At 44.8% G+C, this 18,146-nt stretch overlaps 1 protein-coding gene across 1 annotated transcript in view; it reads right to left on the bottom strand.

Moving 5' to 3' along the window:
* CFAP58 (cilia and flagella associated protein 58) overlaps window positions 1-17,490 on the bottom strand; it is a gene marked incomplete at both ends in the record, with an annotated part of 100,213 nt that extends 82,723 nt beyond the window's left edge. Inside the window, 7 exons of the mRNA XM_080912079.1 lie at window positions 638-797; window positions 3,103-3,240; window positions 6,171-6,365; window positions 7,339-7,495; window positions 11,113-11,261; window positions 13,951-14,232; window positions 17,482-17,490. Of these exons, the coding sequence (XP_080768205.1) occupies window positions 638-797; window positions 3,103-3,240; window positions 6,171-6,365; window positions 7,339-7,495; window positions 11,113-11,261; window positions 13,951-14,232; window positions 17,482-17,490 (1,090 nt within the window). The remainder of the gene's footprint in view (window positions 1-637; window positions 798-3,102; window positions 3,241-6,170; window positions 6,366-7,338; window positions 7,496-11,112; window positions 11,262-13,950; window positions 14,233-17,481) is intronic.
* Between the last annotated feature and the right edge of the window lie 656 nt (window positions 17,491-18,146).

Genomic DNA, 18,146 nt, shown 5'->3' on the forward strand with positions numbered 1-18,146 from the left:
ACAAGTATACCTAGTAGCAGTGTCTAGAGATCTAGATTCTGTCTAACTTGCAAAGAGGCAATGTGTGCTTTATGTGCATCTTTCGGCTATTTATGGCACACAATGCCCTGTTAAAAAATTAAAAAGACTCGTGTTAAAAGACATGTGTGTTCCTACATTACACAGTCAGAATTCATGCTCAGTCTATTTCTACAGGTCCAGAGCTGTTTTTGCCACACAGTATTTGACCAGTACCCCCACGTTTTTAATGATATTGGTGTTCAGAAAATAACATGTGGCATTTAGTATATGCTCTTAACTCTGAGCTGGGTAATTAGGAAGCACAAGCAACCCCAGAGCTTACTCATCGAGGACATCCAATTGAACATATTCCTCGTCGTCTATGGAAAGAAATAAGGGTTTAGAATGTTATTTATTTCAGTAGCAAATATTGAATGCTACTTTAGGTTATACACGCACGGTGCCAAGAGAACCTATGGAAGGATTTGGTAAGTAGAGGAAGTTGATGGTATTGGAGGTGGTGGCCCTTCCAGTTGGCATGCCATCTGATGTCACGTGGCATGACTCAGCCTGGCACAGAGTCCTAGGCTGTGAACTGGCAGTAGTCACCAATGCTTAGAGATAAGGACAACGTTACCTCTCTCCAACCCCAGGATCTGGTTCTTCAGGGTCTCCTTCTGCTGTTCCACTTCTGCTCTTTGCTCATCGATCAGGTGGAGTTTCTTGTGGATCTGTTCTCTGATTTTGTTAAGCTTCCCAAGGTCCAGGCGCATCTGGTGGATTTCATCCTCTTTGGCCTGTATTAGGAGAGAGAGTGATGCTGAACAAATGAGGAACCGTGACGGACTAAATTCAGAGCCAATAAGAAGAGACTCTATTCCATGTAGTTGTTCTGTGGAACTGGATCAAAGTACACACATTGTCCCGTTTCTAGAAAAAAAAAATGAAAGCCTCTATTCTATGACTAAAGTATGTGGTGCATAAAATAAATATAATGAAAGGGCTGATTAAAAGAAAACTTAATGTTTTAAGTTGCCACCTCTTTATAAAATCAAGCAGGAATACAAAGTTATGTGCATACAAGTACCAGAGTTCTGCACACAAACGCTGGGTTTGATTGGCAGTTTTCACAAACTTACAAAGTGATCTCTCTGAAAAAGTTATTAAATTGCTATAGTGAAACATTCTTTTAGACCCACAGGGTGATAGTAACCCAGTTACACACACCAGAGAGCCATCTCTCCTCAGAGTGTGTTAGTCTATAGGTGTGCAAACAGACCAGTGGCCAAGGTGAAATGGATAAGCAAATCAACATATTGGCAATAGATGTCAGAAAAGAATTGTATCAAAGGAATTCTCCAGTCCTGGGGGCTTTTTATTTAACATTAAATTCACTGTTTAAAGAAATATTGCCGTCAAGAACTGGAGAAATAGCTCAGTGGTTAAGAGCACTTGCTGCTCTTCCAGAGTTCCCAGGTTTGATTCTCAGCACCCACATGGAAACTCCAGACCCAGAGATTCAACATCCTCTTCTGCCTTCTGTGGGCACCGGACATGCATGCAGTATGCCAGATATGCATGCAGTGCACCAGACATGCATGCAGTAAGCCAGACATGCATGCAGTATGCCAGACACGCATGTAGTGAGTCAGACATGCATGCAGTGATCCAGACATGCATGCAGTATGCCAGACATGCATGTAGTGCACCAACATGCATGCAGTGAGCCAGACATGCATGTAGTGTAGTCAGAATGAAAGTTCAAGTTTTCTTAATTTTTTATTTCAAATAACTAGGAAAATAATTATATAGGCAATTCAGGTTTCTTCTGCAATCACCTTAACTCTTGATAAGGAAGAGAGAAATTTAGCTATGTGTGTCACCTCTGGGCTATTGCTAGAAACAATTCCATTAATTTCAGAACATAACAAAAGTCGTCCATCTTTCCAAATGTCTCATTCAAGTTATCAAAGAACAGAATTAGGGAGGTAAGTTTTTTCTTGCTGTAATTTCACTTCAGAGGCTAACATAGCACTCTCACTTAAGTGGCCATCTTATGTCTGCCCCAACTACAGCATCATAAAAAACAAGCTTCAAGTCAACTCACTGGAGAGTCTTCTAAATGTTCTGAGCCTTAAACCCTAGAAGGATCAAGTTGACTGGTCTTAAGGCCTTTCCAATGTGGTATTCAAATTACATAACTATTAATTCAGACTCCATGGTGATACTTCAAAAAAACCCTGGAAAAAAAATCTCCTCTTTGGGGTATGCTTTTAAAACAAGATCCATGGGTGTACGTGCACGCACGTGTGTGTGTGTGTGTGTGTGTGTGTGTGTGTGTGTGTGTGTTTGTGTGTTTGTGTGTGTGTGTGTCTGTCCTCTTCAGATTCTCCAAAGAAACTATAATACAAAAAATAGTCTGGCTCACTACTCACATCTATACACATCTATATACATTTATTTTATGCCCAGTATCCAGATATAGTAAAAATTGGGAATATTGATTTTTTTTTCCTTTCAGAACCAAAGTGAAAAATGTAGAGCTATGTGTCTGTTAATCACCAAGGCACATAAATCAGACCTGAGTGTCAAATGAGCATACAAAGTTCATGTGCAAGCAGGCTTTATTGAGAGAAGGGAGAACAGGAAAACCGCTTGAAATACACATTGGAGAGTAGTTTAAAAACCAAAGCGAAATACGCTTCTACAATGCTGGTGTGCCCACCAGTGCCAGCCTAGGCTCCAGCTCTCCCACACTACCTTCTCCTTACAAACAGTGAACTCTAAACTGAGCTCTCTAATGCACACAAAGTGAACGGATTCCAGCTCTGGGCAACTGGTTACTCGCAGGGCTAATTACAGAGATGAGCATCTTAGCTTTCTGGAAAATGCATGTACACGCGCATATGAGCAATTCTGCAAGTAAGAGGGGAAGTCATCGGACAGTTTCTGGGCCTGAGGTGATCACTGTGGGCTTGCACCTGTCTCTCTGTGCCAAGACTCCAGGTCTACCGTAAAGGCGCCAACGGCAAAGGCAAACCTCCAGTCACAGGGACCGAGAACCGAAGCGCTTAGGGACCAGACATTGCACACGGTGTTTACTTTGAGTTCCAGGGCCTTCTGCTGGTTTTCCTGGGACAGCTGCTCACAAATCAAAGCATGCTGCTCGTTTTCCTGCTGGAGCTTCACGTTCCGCATCTGAAACTGTTCCACCTCCTTCGCGGCTCTCTCGTTCAGTATCTGAAAAGTGGGGAGTGAGGGAGCTGGTTAATGCCTGCTAATCTGATGGCTGTGTCTGCAAATGCACACGGGAGGCCCCACAACCTCCTAAGAAGATACCAACCACCGTTCTTTTCGTCTTGCAGAAAAATCTCTCTTCATCCCCAGTGAAAGCACTAAACACACTCAAATATAATGAATGTTAACTGGCTGGGGAAGCCGATGGCTTCTAATGAATAACACAATAAGTATGATTGTTTTTTTCTGAGAGCCTTTGGGAAGTCTTGTTCACAGGTGGTGGATAAATATTTTAATGTCTGTTTGCCGTTTGGCAGGCTTCGCATACGCAACAATTTCTATAATCGTTGCAAATGAGCTAGAGACTCAAATGGGTTTTGTCAGCTCTGGGGCTCTGAAGCTGCAGCCTCAGAAGCAGGTCCTGCATCAACGTGCCTCCATCATTTTCCGGAGCAGAACGGGGTCCCCAACACCATCCATCCCATGGACAATTCCCCTGTAATCCAACTTAAGCAGAAACCGGTGCGCAGCGGGGAGCGGCGTAGCACCTGCTCTGCGCAGGCGCGGTTTAGAACAGCAAAGAATTCTATCGGAAAACTCTGTTTCTGCTGGGGAAATACCAAGGACGGGAAGGATAACAACTGAGCAGAAGGAAGAAGGGGGAAACCGGGCACTTGCTTTAAATATACCTTCCTTGTGTGCGAAAACAAATCACAGAATGAGATAGCCAATTCCCTATCTCTGGGAATGAAGCAAAATGGAGCCACCTTGCTAAAGATGACGTTTTTTATATAACCCTAGATGCTATTATATAAAAACTTCGTTTTACCCAGGTGCCAAAGTTGATTTTTTTTTTTTAAATTTCATCCTCAAAGAAGCCTTGTGGATACTGTGTATTATCCATTGGAGTTCTGGCTTTATATAAAAGTAATCAGGCACAAATGACAAAGAAATGTCGTCTGATCTCTATTTTTCAAGTAGAAAAGTGCCGTGTTCCCTAACAAGTCCTTTAGAAACAAACTTCATAAGAAAAGGAATATTTTTGGGAAAAGACTCTTTAACTAAATGCATTTTTTTATTTATTTTAAAGATTTATTTATTTATTTCATGTATGTGAGTACACTGTCGCTGTCTTCAGACACACCAGAAGAGGGCATCAGATCCCATTACAGATGGTTGTGAGCCACCATGTGGTTGCTGGTTATTGAACTCAGGACCTTTGGAAGAGCAGTCAGTGCTCTTACCTGCTGGGCCATCTCGCCAGCCTCCAGCCCATACTGTTTCTTTAAGGAATGAAAAAAGAGGGTGATTATATATATATATATATATATATATATATATATATATATATATATATATATATCTGTAATTTGGGTTCTCAGAAAGCTGGGTTAAAAGGATTGCAAGATCAAGGCTAGCCTGGGCTAACCTGTGTCTTGGGAAAAGGAGGAGAAAAGATGGCTTAAAATCATTACTATCTATCTAGTCTTAAATGGCCGGCCACAAGAGGCCAATTTAGAAACATGACTCTATATAAAGGTGCATAAAGATTAAGAATAGCTTTCTCAGCTTGGAGCCTAAACCTGCTAGGACTGAGTACCACATACCCATTCACTCATCCCACAGAGCTGAGAACTCGTGGCCCATGGGCGCCGTGAGAGGATGGCGTCCGGCGTATCTGCCTGTGCTGATGCCACGCCCCCATCCACACTGAGCTACATGGTGAGGACATAACCAGCAGAATGTGGCAAAGGCGAGACGCAGGAGATGTGCCAGGGTCGTGGGTCATTTCCGCAAAGCTCGGGCAAACCTCTCACCTGCTCGGAACTTCAGAGACAGTGGAGCGGCTGAGGAGAGAGACACGGGGGCTAACCAGGCAGGACCCTGAAGCTGCATGCCTGTGACATACGTACTTGTCTACATGTATGTACATTGTCCATGCATGAAAGGTTTCAAAGAAACTAATAGAAAGCCAGGAAGGGTGATGGAGACCTGTGATCCCAGCTGCTCCGTAGACAAGGGGAAGAGAACGGCAAGTTCAAGATCAGAACCGGCAACCTGGGGAGCCCCTTTGTCTCAAAAGAAGAAATACAAGTTGGGAGAAAGAGTGAAGGTGGGAGGTAGCTCAGAGGCAGCGTGCTTGTCTGGGATATGTAAAATCCTTCCTCAGTCCACACGACTCAAAAAGCGGGGGAGGAAAAAAAAGCTGTCTTTGAATACTTGTGGGGGTTGGAAGCAAGAAAAATAGTTCATAAATAGCCCACGGAAGTCCCGGGGCTGGAGAGAGGTGGCCTCCATGATGGGAGAGCACAGGGCGTGCTTCCAGGGTATCCAAGATGGATTCCTAGAACCCACAGGGCAGCTGGAGAGTTTCATTAACTCCGCTCCCAGATCGTTCACCCTCTTCTGGCCTGTGAGGGCACTAGGCCACACATGTAGTATGCAGGCATCCATGCAAGCAAAACATTCACACACAGAAAAACGTTTTATTCAAAAACCAGTAGCAACTATTGTGACTACTGAATTGTACCAATTTTCTGGGGGGGAAGGGAATCACAAAAAAAAAAAAAAAAAAAAAAGCAATGTAGTCTTTGGGCTGCATTCAGTTGGTAGAGGATTTGCCTAGCATACGAGAAGTCCTAAGGTCTGTCCCTAGCATCAAACTTACTAGGTGCAGAGTGGTACCTGCCAGTAATCCTGGCACTTGAAGGTGGAAGTCAGGAGGATCAGAAGTTCAAGGCCCTTCTAAGCTTCATACCGAGCCCAGACGCCACATGAGAACCTAGCAGAAAGAAGGGTGAAGTGGGGGGTGGGGGAGGGGAAGGGAGAAGTGGGACAGAGAAGGGAGGGGGGAAGAGAGGAAGAGGGGAGGAACGGAGGATGGGAGACGGGGAGGAGAGCGGAACAGAGGAGAAAAAGGAGGCCACAGTCACCTTCTGCTCCTTGAGCTGCTGCTCCAGCCGCTGAAGCTCCTCCTTGCTCTTTTGCATGTACTGCTGCATGGCCTTGATCTCTGACTGCCTGCCGTCCATGTCCGTCTGGATCTGCTTGAGCTCTTTCTCCAGCTTTTCCTTCTTCCGAGACTCCCTGGAAGCTTCGTTCTGACGGTGCTGAATTTCTTGTTGGAACTGTGGGGAAAGGCACAGAGAGAGGAGATGAGTCCTCTCTCCCTGTGGCAGGTTTCCATCAGACAAGACCCGTGTCCACCACTTCTATAGCCCAGCCTCTGCGGGACAGTCATGCTGGGCCCAAAGTCCGCACATTCAGGGACGTTCTGTGTCAGCTTTCAGGACCTTGACACCAAAAGGGCCACCCTGGCTGCAGGCAACAAATCTGCCGGCGATATTGTAAAGATCAACTGGATGCAGACGCTCAGAGTCCTAAGGATGTTAAATACAAGAAGGTTTTCCAGTTTTGCACTGGGAGGGGCGGGTTATCTGAAAAAAATAAATTGTGTTACTTGTCATGGGTGTTGTTAAGCCAAGCACTGTTGTTACATCTTGATGCCCAAAGTCTATGAAAAAACTTTTCTTTTTAAGAAAGATTTAGTTTTAAAAAAATAAAGATTTATTTTATATATTGCATATGTATGTGTACTTTATCTGCATGTATACCTATGACCTATGCACGGGAAGAGAGCTTCAGATCTCATTACAGATGGTTGTGAGCCACCGTGTGATTGCTGGAAACTGAACTCGGGACCTCTGGAAGAGCAGCCAGAGCTCCCAACCACTGAGCTGTCTCTCCAGCCTGAAAAGCCCTTTATTATTATTTCGTGCCCAAGAATGTCCTTTCTTGTAAGCGTCTGTTCTTGTGATTTACCCTGTGAATTAAAAAGGAGAAGGCCAAGGGATTTCTTGCTCTGTGTCTGGTGCAGGGACATCACCTGAGCCCACACCTTAATCAGAGCCACTCACGGCCTTAATGACCGCTCGGACGGAACCCTGGGCAAAAAGGGCTGAAGAGACAGGGCCAGAGAAACCAGCTAGAACAGAGAAGACTTGGCTTGAACATAACGGGTTCTATCTGAGAGAGGCTCTAGACGGGAAAGGAGGCAGGAAGGACAGGCGGTCCTCAGGAAGAGGAAGGCGGTGAGCCCACCTGATTGATGGTCAGTTCCGCTTCTTCCTTGGCGCGCTCCGCTGCCTGCTGCTTTTCGGAGATCAGAGATAGGTTCTCCCGCAACTTCACCACTTCGGACAAGAGCTGGTCTCGCTCCCTTGTCACCTCTTCTTTGAACTTCAGTAAATCTCGGATGCTGAACAGGAAAAACACAGGAGTCAGACCATTTGCTCTGGGGTCCTTCCCATTGTTCCCAATTCTGGCTTCCTAGGAGGCCCATGGTGCACACTGTTCAGGCCTAAGAGACAAGAGTGGGAGCTGATTGTGAGGTGTTGGATAAAAGAAGAAACAACAAAAACAATAAATACAGTAAGATTTTTTTTGTTTTTAATAAAGCATACTGTTTATTCCTGTGTGTGTGTGTGTGCGTGTGTGCCTGTTTATGTGTGCATGTGTGCGCCTGTGTGTGAGTGCATGTGTGTATGTGTGCATGTGCCTGTGTGTGTTCATGTATGTGCATCTGTGTGTGTATGTGTGTGTTTGTGTGTGTTACAGACACTTTTAAAAAGATGTATACTAATCACGTTATCAATTATCTCTGAGAATCAGGGTTACAGGTAGAAAAGTTGGGAGCGTGGGTTCTTCCTGTATTACTTGGATCTGTTACAATAAGACCATGTTGTTATTGTCAACTCTTATGATGAGTCCTGCGGAGCTGTCCATTTAAGGAATTAGTTATCTAACGGATCCACTGGGGGTGATGGTAACAACTAAAATGTGTAAAACAAGGCATCGATATAACCAAATCAGATGCATCGCCAGCCTTCTTCCCATTCACCCAAAGAAACTGATCTATCCCAAGGGTACAGCCCAGAGAAAATGTTCCCCAGAATTAAAAAAAAAAAAAAAAAAAAAAAAAAAAAAAAAAAATCAGGCATGCAGGGCCGGTCTCTGAGGAGCCTGTGATAATATTCATTGATTTGAATTGTAAGGCAAATAACTCCCCGTTACAAAAATCCATTCCGTCTGACTGGCCATGACTTCCTGTGGAATTAGTGCTGGCTGAGCATGAAGCCCTGCGTCTGATGGGGCTTCTGCGGCAGGACGAACCCGAAGGGAGGCAGCAGCAAGCTAAGGCCACACCCCGCACAGTCTTGCAGCTGACATTCATCAGGCAATGGCTCAAAACACAGGGATCTGACAGCACTCATTTTACCAGTATCCCTGATATGACCTAAGTGGTTCATAAGGAACCTTCAAACCCATGCTCAAACCCGTCTGCAGAAATGAAACCCCAACCCTAAGGCTGATTTGAAGAGACCGAGCCTCCACTGAGCACACCATTGAAGCTCAAACTCCAAGCGGCACCGGCTCCAAGCACCACACTCCTCATCCTCTTCTGATTCTCCTTAAAATGCCTGTCTCCACCAGTCAGCTCCCTCACATGGCTTGTCAGTGGTTCTTCCCTGAGTCTATCATTACAGAGACCATATGGTTGTTTTTCTAGTCCTTCCCCCAATGTCTAGACATATGACATCAAACTTAGACCAATAGAGCGAGAAAATACAAAACCCTGGACAAGCAGCACAAGGTTTGGTTATGAGGGCCAAGGAGGTGCGCCTGCTCCTGGTGTGAGACCTTTCATGTCCTGCTACAGAGACTCTTGCGAAGCCTCTGAACTTGTCTTTTCTCAGGAGTTCAAAGCTTAAGTACATAAAGGTGTTGTTCTGGCTTGCTTTTCTGTTGCCATGATGAAACCCATGACCAAATGCAACTTGGGGGTAGAAAACCCCTCAGGTTATAGTCTATCGTGAAGGAAAGTCATGGTGAGATCTCAAAACAAGATCCTGGACACAAAAACTGCAGCAGAGACCGTGGAGGGGTGCTGCTTACTGGCTTGCTCCTCATGGCTTGCTCAGCCTGCTTTCTTCTACAACCCAGGGCAATACTGCTGGACCCTCCGACATCAATCATTAATCAGAAAGAATAGCCCCAGAGACTTGCCTACGGGCAATCTAATGGAGCATTTTCTCAGCCGTTGTTCCCAGCTTATGTCCAGTTGATTGAATGAATGAATACATGAATGAAGCACAAAACTAACCAGCTGGGAGCTATCTTAGGGAATCCTTTTAATACAATGTAACAAGGGTCATAGAAATAGATGTTGGAAACAGGAGATAAAGTAGCTCTTCGTGCCTGTTCACTGGGATCTGGAGGTGGAGAGGAGGCAGGATAGGAATGCTGGTGGTGACAAAGTAAGGGTGGTGATCCAGGTGGGTTTTAAAGGATGAAAGGAGCTTAAGAATCAAGGCGAGAAAGGGGCATCTTTGGCATGGAGGGGGGAATGCTTGTGCAGAGATAGAGGTATACACAATAAATGAGGGAGGGCTCAGCACTAGAGAAACAAACTGCAGTAGGACAACTGAAGGGTTTTGAATGGCATGTTAGGGAATCTGTCCTCCATCCTCTTTGTATGGGGAGACAAGCAAGGAGGGGGACAGGTGGCTGCCTACACGCTTCAGAAACACACCTCGGGTTGGAGAGAGGGCTAGCAGTGAATAGGGGTTTCGGGTCAGGCTGCAGCACCAGCCACAGGAAGTCAAATCAACCAGACAAAGCTTAAGGGATGAAGAAATGGCAGGGAGAAGATCACCCCAGTTCCTGCCCGGAACCTGAGCAGGTAGGAAAGGTGGGAAGTCATCATGGAGGACGGGTGAGAGTGCCACCCAGTACAAAAAGACACAGCTTTGGTCAAAAGGCAAAGAACCACTGGCCACGGGGTTTCCAATCCCAACTGACCCATCAACAACCATGCCACTCTATACTGAAGGCCCAGCCAAGGGAGCTTTCGGAAGAGCAGGTACAAAGATTCTAAGAGTCAGATGTCCGGCACATCTGCTTCAAGATAGTGTCTTCTGTATATGATAGTGAAGCTGTACCCATGAATTATCAGCAATATTTTGAGACCTAAAATGACAGCACCATTAGACATGCATCATGGATGGAGAAAAAAATCTCACGGGCCCCTCCCTGAGATGAAGAGCCACAGGAGATCAGTGGCTGCTGAGAGAATCAATCTTCTGATAGAAGCCTCTTGATAGGTTATCCGATGCCAAGTGGTCAGCCCTAGATACATATACGTATAAGCAACACTAAGTGATCTCAGCAGGTTGCATCTATAAATGTGTGTGTGTGTGTGTGTGTGTGAGAGAGAGAGAGAGAGAGAGAGAGAGAGAGAGAGAGAGAGAGAGAGAGATGTCAGTATTTAAAGAGTAAGAGACTAAAATAATAGAAAAATAAACCTAAAACCTCTACTTACTCAAAAACTATAGTAGCATCCTTCTAAAGAAAGACGTGTAATATAACCTTTTCGGAAAGACACAGAAGTCTTAAAAGGAACAGGTAGGAAGCCTAGAGGGGTGGCTCGGTGGTCACGAGCACCCGCTGCTCCTCCAGAGGACCTGACTTTGATTCCTAGCACCCACGTGGCGGCTCACAACCACCGATACCTCCGTTCCCAGAGACTCTGATGCCATCTTCTGGATTCCATAGGCACCGAGTGCGCAGTCGGTCCTGCACAAACATACATTCAGACAAAATATCTATACAGACAAAATTTTAAAAACAAATCGTTAAAAGTGAATGAACACGGGATCCGGGCAGCTGTGGTGCACGTCTTTAATCCCAGCTAACCGTGCCAGCCGGGCAGTGGTGGTACACGTCTTTAATCCCAGCTAACCGTGCCAGCCCACACCAGGCGGCCGCACTGCAAAGGCAGAGGCGAATCCACACACTATCAAGACTTTGACCTACTTGCTGTCCTGGTCCATTGACAGTCCAGACCCCTGCTCAACTAGTTTAGTCAGGTTCACTATTTCCTCTTTCAGGGCAAGAATTGTCTCTTTGGCCTTTTGCTCTTTGTCATAGGCTGAGTCCACCATCTTCCAGGCTTTCTCAATTTCCTGATGGGACAAAGAATATCAGTGAGAAAAAACAAACAAACAAACAAACAAATGGGGTTCCAGATGCACTGAGAACCAACTCAAAAAATAGCACCCGACGACAGTTGACAGTCACTTACCGGAAAAGAGTCATATGTATTATGGGGTATGAGGGAGTTTGGACTGACTAAATTCTTCAGCGTAAGTAGCCAACAGGGAAGAGCAAGAATAGCTCAAGGAGTGCTTTTCCTTGTGCAAGGGATTATTTCTGATAAATTGATAAATTTACAAAATTTAAAATGGGAGCTTATGTGTTTAACATTTATTTAATATGGCCTTATTCTGTAAGAGATGACCATAGGTCTGATCCTTAAATGAACAGATAGAAAAACATCTTAATATTTTTCATGTAAAAACTATATTTTAGTGAGGCACAATGAAACATGCCTGTAATCCCAGCACTGGGAAGGTAAAGGCAGGAAAATCATGAGTTTGAGACCCACCTGGGCTACATAGCAAGTTCAAGACTAGCTTGAAAACACACACACATACACACACACACACACACACACACACACAAACACACACATACACACATATATACATACATACATATGTGTACACACATTAATATAACAATATGCACACATATGTGTGTGTGAGAGAGAGTGAGAGTATGTGTGTGTTTGTATATATGTATATGTGTGTGTACATGCATGTATTTTGTCCTTAGGTCCCTGGTAAGGACCTGAAATGCAAGGTCAGCTTTAGAACATTGCACAGGGTCATTTCTCCTTGCTGGTACAGAGTGGGTGCAGAAATCTTAGTAAAATCTCACTGTGTGTCCCAGGATAGCGTGTTGTCTTAGAAACAGATGCTCATGCTAAGGAGGGAAAATAAGCCCCATAAGAGGGAACAGAACTATGATTTATCCATCCTGACATCCTTACTGTTGTAAAAGGCACTGCAGACTCTTTACATACACACTCGAAGGCGAATCACTGCTGTTTGAGTAAAAGGAGCAACCTGAGCGTTTGTCTGCAACAACCTTGAGTTTGCCCCGCCACATCGACATTTTTTTGTGGAGTCGAATTTGGACTCTTTAAATAAATAAAAGCCTGCAAATGTTTAGCTTTTAGGTGGACAAGGAATAAAATGGATGGGAGGGAGTAAATTCAACTTGGCTAACATACGGAGAGTCCTCTTGAGTAACCACAGACCGTCCCTTAGTGACTCAAATGTCAATCTGTGGCCTCTAGCCTGGCGGAGCAGTCATAAGCACATCTGGGTAAAACGAGTGAAGATATCTAAACTGAGAATATGAACACATAATGTTTTAGCCAAACCAATTTCACTAATTAGATTCTCATCAGTCTGTGACTTTCCTTTCCACCGTTAAAGTTTATAATGAAAAGTGTTTTTCCAATTATAAAATGAATTACAGTTTCCTCATATTACACTTCCAGCAAGAAGAAAATGACAGTGGAGGAAAGTCACGCTACAGGAGAGCAGTTTCTAAGAAAGCGGGTCCGTCCTATCTGTGCTGGTCTTGGGAGTTAATTTGACTTGAATGACATCTGATGGCTTGCTTTCAGTGGAGTTACCTAAAACTTTCATAAATCATTTCTCAGCGCTAGAGATTTAATTATAAATTAATATATCTCCACCTCTATGACTGAGATCAACAGGAAACATTTGTGTTTTATCTTCAAGGAAATGCAACGCTCTTAAGGATGAAAACCGCAGCGTGGAACAGAGGCAGACTTCCTCCTGATCCCCCAGACTGAATCTCTGGCTCTCCGACAATAGCATCAGAGGAGATGAGGAGACATGGGAAAGGGCACTGAGAAGAATGGTCATGAAAGAAACTCCCAGAGAACTCACAAAACACTCTCTCCTGGAGCGAGAGGAAAAGTATAAATGTAAAATTACTTTTAACAAGATGTCAGGATGACAGATAGCTCCGTCATAGATAAATCGCTCACCACAAAAGCACAACAACCTAAGCTACATCCCCAGATTCTACTGGCAGTGTGAGCTTCAGTCCCGGTGCTGGGGAGGCAGGGGCAGGTGGACCCATGGTGCTAAATGAACCAACCTATCTAGTCTAATAGGAAGGCACCACACGGATGAGAAGCCTTATCACCAAAGACAAGGTGGACAGCATCCAACAGGAAACCACTGACCTAACATGATCATGTGCACACATGTACACACACATATGTATCTGCACGTGTGCACACACATACACATTGTGACACACACATGCATCTGCAGATGCGCACACACACATGAATCTGCACACACACATGCACCTGCACACATACACATGCATCTGCGCACACATGCATCTGCACGCTCGAGCGCACACACGTGGGCACACACTGTCAGGTATATACTCATCCTGCATCAGAGAGAACATCTTGAGGTTCCCAACTTTGCATCTTATCTCTAAGTCTTTTGAATGAGCCATTATTTTACAGAAACTAGGCAACAAAATGGAATAAAGTTCCCCATTTGTTTTCAGCATGGTAAGCCTCAGCATGGTTAATTATGTTCTTTCTCAAAGAATACTCTTCCCTAGGCTTCATGAATATCTACACTGTGTATATTTTTATCGACTAACTCATTCATTACCAGCCAGAGAACTGTCAGTATAATGGATAAGAGATGTTTGAAATGCAATTCCATCTGTTTCTAGATCACTGACCTTCTTAAGAGATGCAATGGTGGTCTGGTCGTCCTGAGAAAGCTTCAGGGCAGTGGCAACCTTGGCAGAGTTCACCACAATCTCTGCGTTCAGCTCTCTGCATTTGGCCATGAGACGCTTCTCATTGTCATAAGACTTTTTCATGATGGCATGAAGCTTCTCATATTCAATCCTGAATTTTTCCAGACTTTTGTCTCCTGAAAGTTCACTGAGAACCTCCTGAAAATCTTTCTCGATTTCTTCGAATGCAGTTTCCTCCTGCGCTACTTTTTCAGGCTTATCCTGTAAGAAAGAGTGAGGATGTTGCTCCATTACTTCAAGAAATAGCTGCTGGTGCCCCAGGATCAAAGACCCTCATGCATGTGGCTGATGGTACCCCAGAACACACACGAAGCAAAAGCCACCTACTAACAGAAATATTGAAACTATATGTTGGAAAGGTTCCCTCGACCTCTGACATTGTGCATACATGTATGGTATAATTAGTTGATATGAGGTTATACCCGAGGGAAGTAAGCCTGAACTCCAATAAGATGGGCATCCTTAGCAGATTTTAGCAAAGACCAAGAGATACACAGTGAGACTGTAAGGCTGACTAGGACTGGTGCAGTTGCAATCCAAGGAGGGCTAAACATTGTTGGCTACAACCAGAGACTAGGAAGCGACAGGAAAAGATTTAACCGTGGTCTTAAAGGGGGCATGATCCTGCTAACATCTTGACTTTAGACTTTTAGTACTAAGGACTGGGAGAAAATATATTTTTGTTTTAAGCCATTCCTGTTTGTGGTACTTTGTTACGGCTGCTCTGGAAAATGAGCACCTGCATATCAGGTACTGCACAGCAGGACTGATAAGGATAAAGGCATGGCTAATGCATCCATTCATCCATTCAAGGACGTCTGTTCCACCTGCTATAGGGGAGTTCTGTGACGGAGCCTGTAAAGGCAACCAAGATAAGGGACAAATTTCCCATCCAGCAGGTATTTCTGTTGTACTGCCTGGAAGAGTATGTTCTGTGGTAACAGAAATAGAGAACTCAGTCCCTGTCGTGAAAATGCATTGTATGTACCTTAAGAACACATAAAAGGAGACTTACCACCCAGCTTTGGGAATAAAGTACACTTCATGAAAGAAGTGGCCCTCAGACCACTAGAAGGAAGAAAAGGATTCTCACAGGTGGCTCTGGAGGGAACATCGTCCCCTGGAGCTGGTGATACCCAAGGACAGACCCACAGCCATGGAAGTGCCTGAGATGCCCACATATAAGAGCTGTAAGAAGCAGAAGAGGCAGCCTGGGGGAATGGAGGCCTGCTAAGGGCTATGGATTCATGTACAGTCAGCCACAAAGACCCACTCAGATCTTGTAAGAGTGGGTACGGTTTGCAGATCGACATTATTGGGCTTTCCATGCTATGCACTGATAGCCTACACCAAAAGGACTTCCATGACAGCCACCCACTGCTCATCAAAGAAATCGAATGTGATGATCTTTCATCCCAATAATAACAAAATTCTAACCCACCCTGGAGATTATAAGTAGCCTCGTTTGCCTCTTCTCTTAACAGGCATAGTTGCTTGCTCAGTATGAGGAAACTTTGTATAATCTTATTTTAAAAGGGAAAAAAATCTTATCTTGTACTGTTAATTAAGTCCCTAAACATGACGTGCAAGCAAAACACGGTTTTTAGAGATTTAAATAGTCATGGCGCCTGCAACACTTGGAGTAACAGCTTTGCTACTATTTTTAAACCCAACAGAGTTTTCCCTTCTAAAAGTAGATTATTGCACAGCACATGATTCAACAAATGCACAAAAGAAAAATCCTGTTAAGCAAATGTGGTGCTGCTGTTACTCCACCACATGATACAAAACACCACTTCATTGCAATGGTGTTATGAGCTCTAGCCTTTGGAAGTGGTATTGATACCAACACAGGAATAAATATACACACATATACATATACATCATATATATCATATACGTATCCGTATACATATACATTGTATACATATACATATACACATACACATACACATACACATACATCATATACATCATATACATCATACACATACACATATACATATACATACATATATACATAAACATATACATATATGAAACATTTAAAAAACATTTGTGAACAAAAGAGATGTTTTTTCCTGTTGTCACTTCAAAAGGTGTCCTATTAAAGGCAAAGCAAAAATAAAATAATCTCTAGGTCTCATCAATAAGGGCAGTTGGTATCTTCTACATTGTGTCCAGGTGTGGTGGTGGGTATTTGCAGAGAGATCAACAGGAAGTGCTCAGAGGAGCTGTGGCATTCAACCATTCATCTACCCAGAGTGTCTGCCACAGGCCACAGCATGCTCTAGGCTCTGGAGGTCATCAGCTTGTAAGGAGGAGAGTAAAGAACAATAAACTGAGAAGAGACCGTGAGAACGGGAGAAAACACAAAGCAAAGAGAATAATGGGGGGGGGGGTAAAAATGAGAGCTAGCAGGACCAATAAGAAATGAGAAGAGACCAGGTAGTGAGGAGCGGTGATGTGACCAGTCTCCCAGGACAGTGGATGATGGCACCGGGGAGCAGGGACAGTGTGGGGGGGCAAGGAATGACTGGGGGGGCAAGAGCTTACAAAGAGAGACCAGGCATCAAGAGATGGGATGGTGGGGGGGGATGCAGAAGCACTGAGAAGTAAGAAACAATCAGGCGGGGCACGGTGGTGCAAGGAGATGCTGGGACCAGGGCTGGCTTCATGGGCGTGGGCCCATTCGGTCACACAAGACTTAGTACTCAGAAGACTTCTACCTTGGTTAAATTCTCTGCTGTCAAGTCTTAAAAGTCTTAGTAATTTTAAAAAGCGTTTCACTTTACCCTAGGACTCACAAATTATGCAGCTGGTACTGGCTGGAAACGGTATGTAATAGGTAAGGTGGGGTGCGCTCTGATAGATCAGTGAAAATTTTAAGTAAGACCCGGATAAATGAGGACTCTGCATGTCAAGTGACGGCAAAGATGTAGGGCTGTCGAGGTTATCGATAGAGAGCTAATGGACAGACAGGTTACTGAAGAATGAAGAAATGAGCCTTCATTAGTGCCACTGAAGATGAAGTGTCCTGTAATACGGGCGAGGGATGGGGCTGTGGGATGGTAACACGGGGGGGGGGGTCAACGAGAACACAGGGTATTGGCAATGAGCTGAAGGACCGTGATGCAAGTGTGACAGCTGGTGATCGTGTGCTAGGGCATCAGAGTGTGACAGGTGAACAGGTTAGTGAGGAAGGTGACATTTTCAGTAACATCTCTGCGGTGTCGCCTGCAGTTCAGACTGCAAGTCGTGGTCTGAGAATTCGTGAAGAGAAGAAAGGTGGTACAGAGCCACAGGAGAAAAAGCGTGAGGGTGCATACAGCGAGAGTGCTGGTGAGGGAGGATCAGAATTAGTGAGTGTAACAAAGGATGAGTTCCAGTAGGAGAGAGATGACAGGGAGAGGTCGAAGGAGAAAAGCAAGAGGGGCGCTGACTCCTGACCTCCGTCATCCTGACGCTCTTTGGAGGCGGCCTCAAAGGCTGCCGAGGAGATCAGAAAACTGGGCTGGAGTCTGGAGAAGGGGCTGTGCACTGCCCCCAGTGTCTAAAAGGGCGACACGTTTTTCTGATCGCCAGCCCCCGGCGCCGAAATCCGGCGCTCGGCGCGTCTTCGGTCGCCTGGCAACCGCCACGCCCACTGCCGCTGAAGCGAAGCTGACGTTCGAAAGGGGTGGAGCCCCGTAGCGGACCCGGCAGTGGTCCGCAGAGAAATGTGCAAATATATCCTGCAGTGGGTGGAGCCAAGGAAATCTAGGAACCGCCCCCTGAGAGGCGGAGCAGAATCCCCAGACCCTGGAGAAGAGACCAAAGCACTGCGAATGGGATAATCAGTCTAGTTCGTGAAATGTGTTTCTTTTCTTCCTCTTTATCGCTAGCCCTATTCCTAACCCTCAAAGCCAGCCACCAAGATTGTAAATAGGTGCTTGTATGCTCAGATATGTACTTCTTTAAAAAAAAATCGTTCCCATTTTCTCGTGTGTTTTGTAACTTAATATGCTATTGAGCGTTAGAAATCGTCTTGTGTGTTCTTTTCTCACTCGGCGTTCTTTTCTAGGGCCTGTCTTCATTGCACTCCTGCCCATTGCTTCAGACGTCTGCTTGGCATT

The sequence above is a fragment of the Micromys minutus genome, assembly GCF_963924665.1.
Source record: "Micromys minutus genome assembly, chromosome: 2".
Lineage (NCBI taxonomy): Eukaryota > Metazoa > Chordata > Mammalia > Rodentia > Muridae > Micromys > Micromys minutus.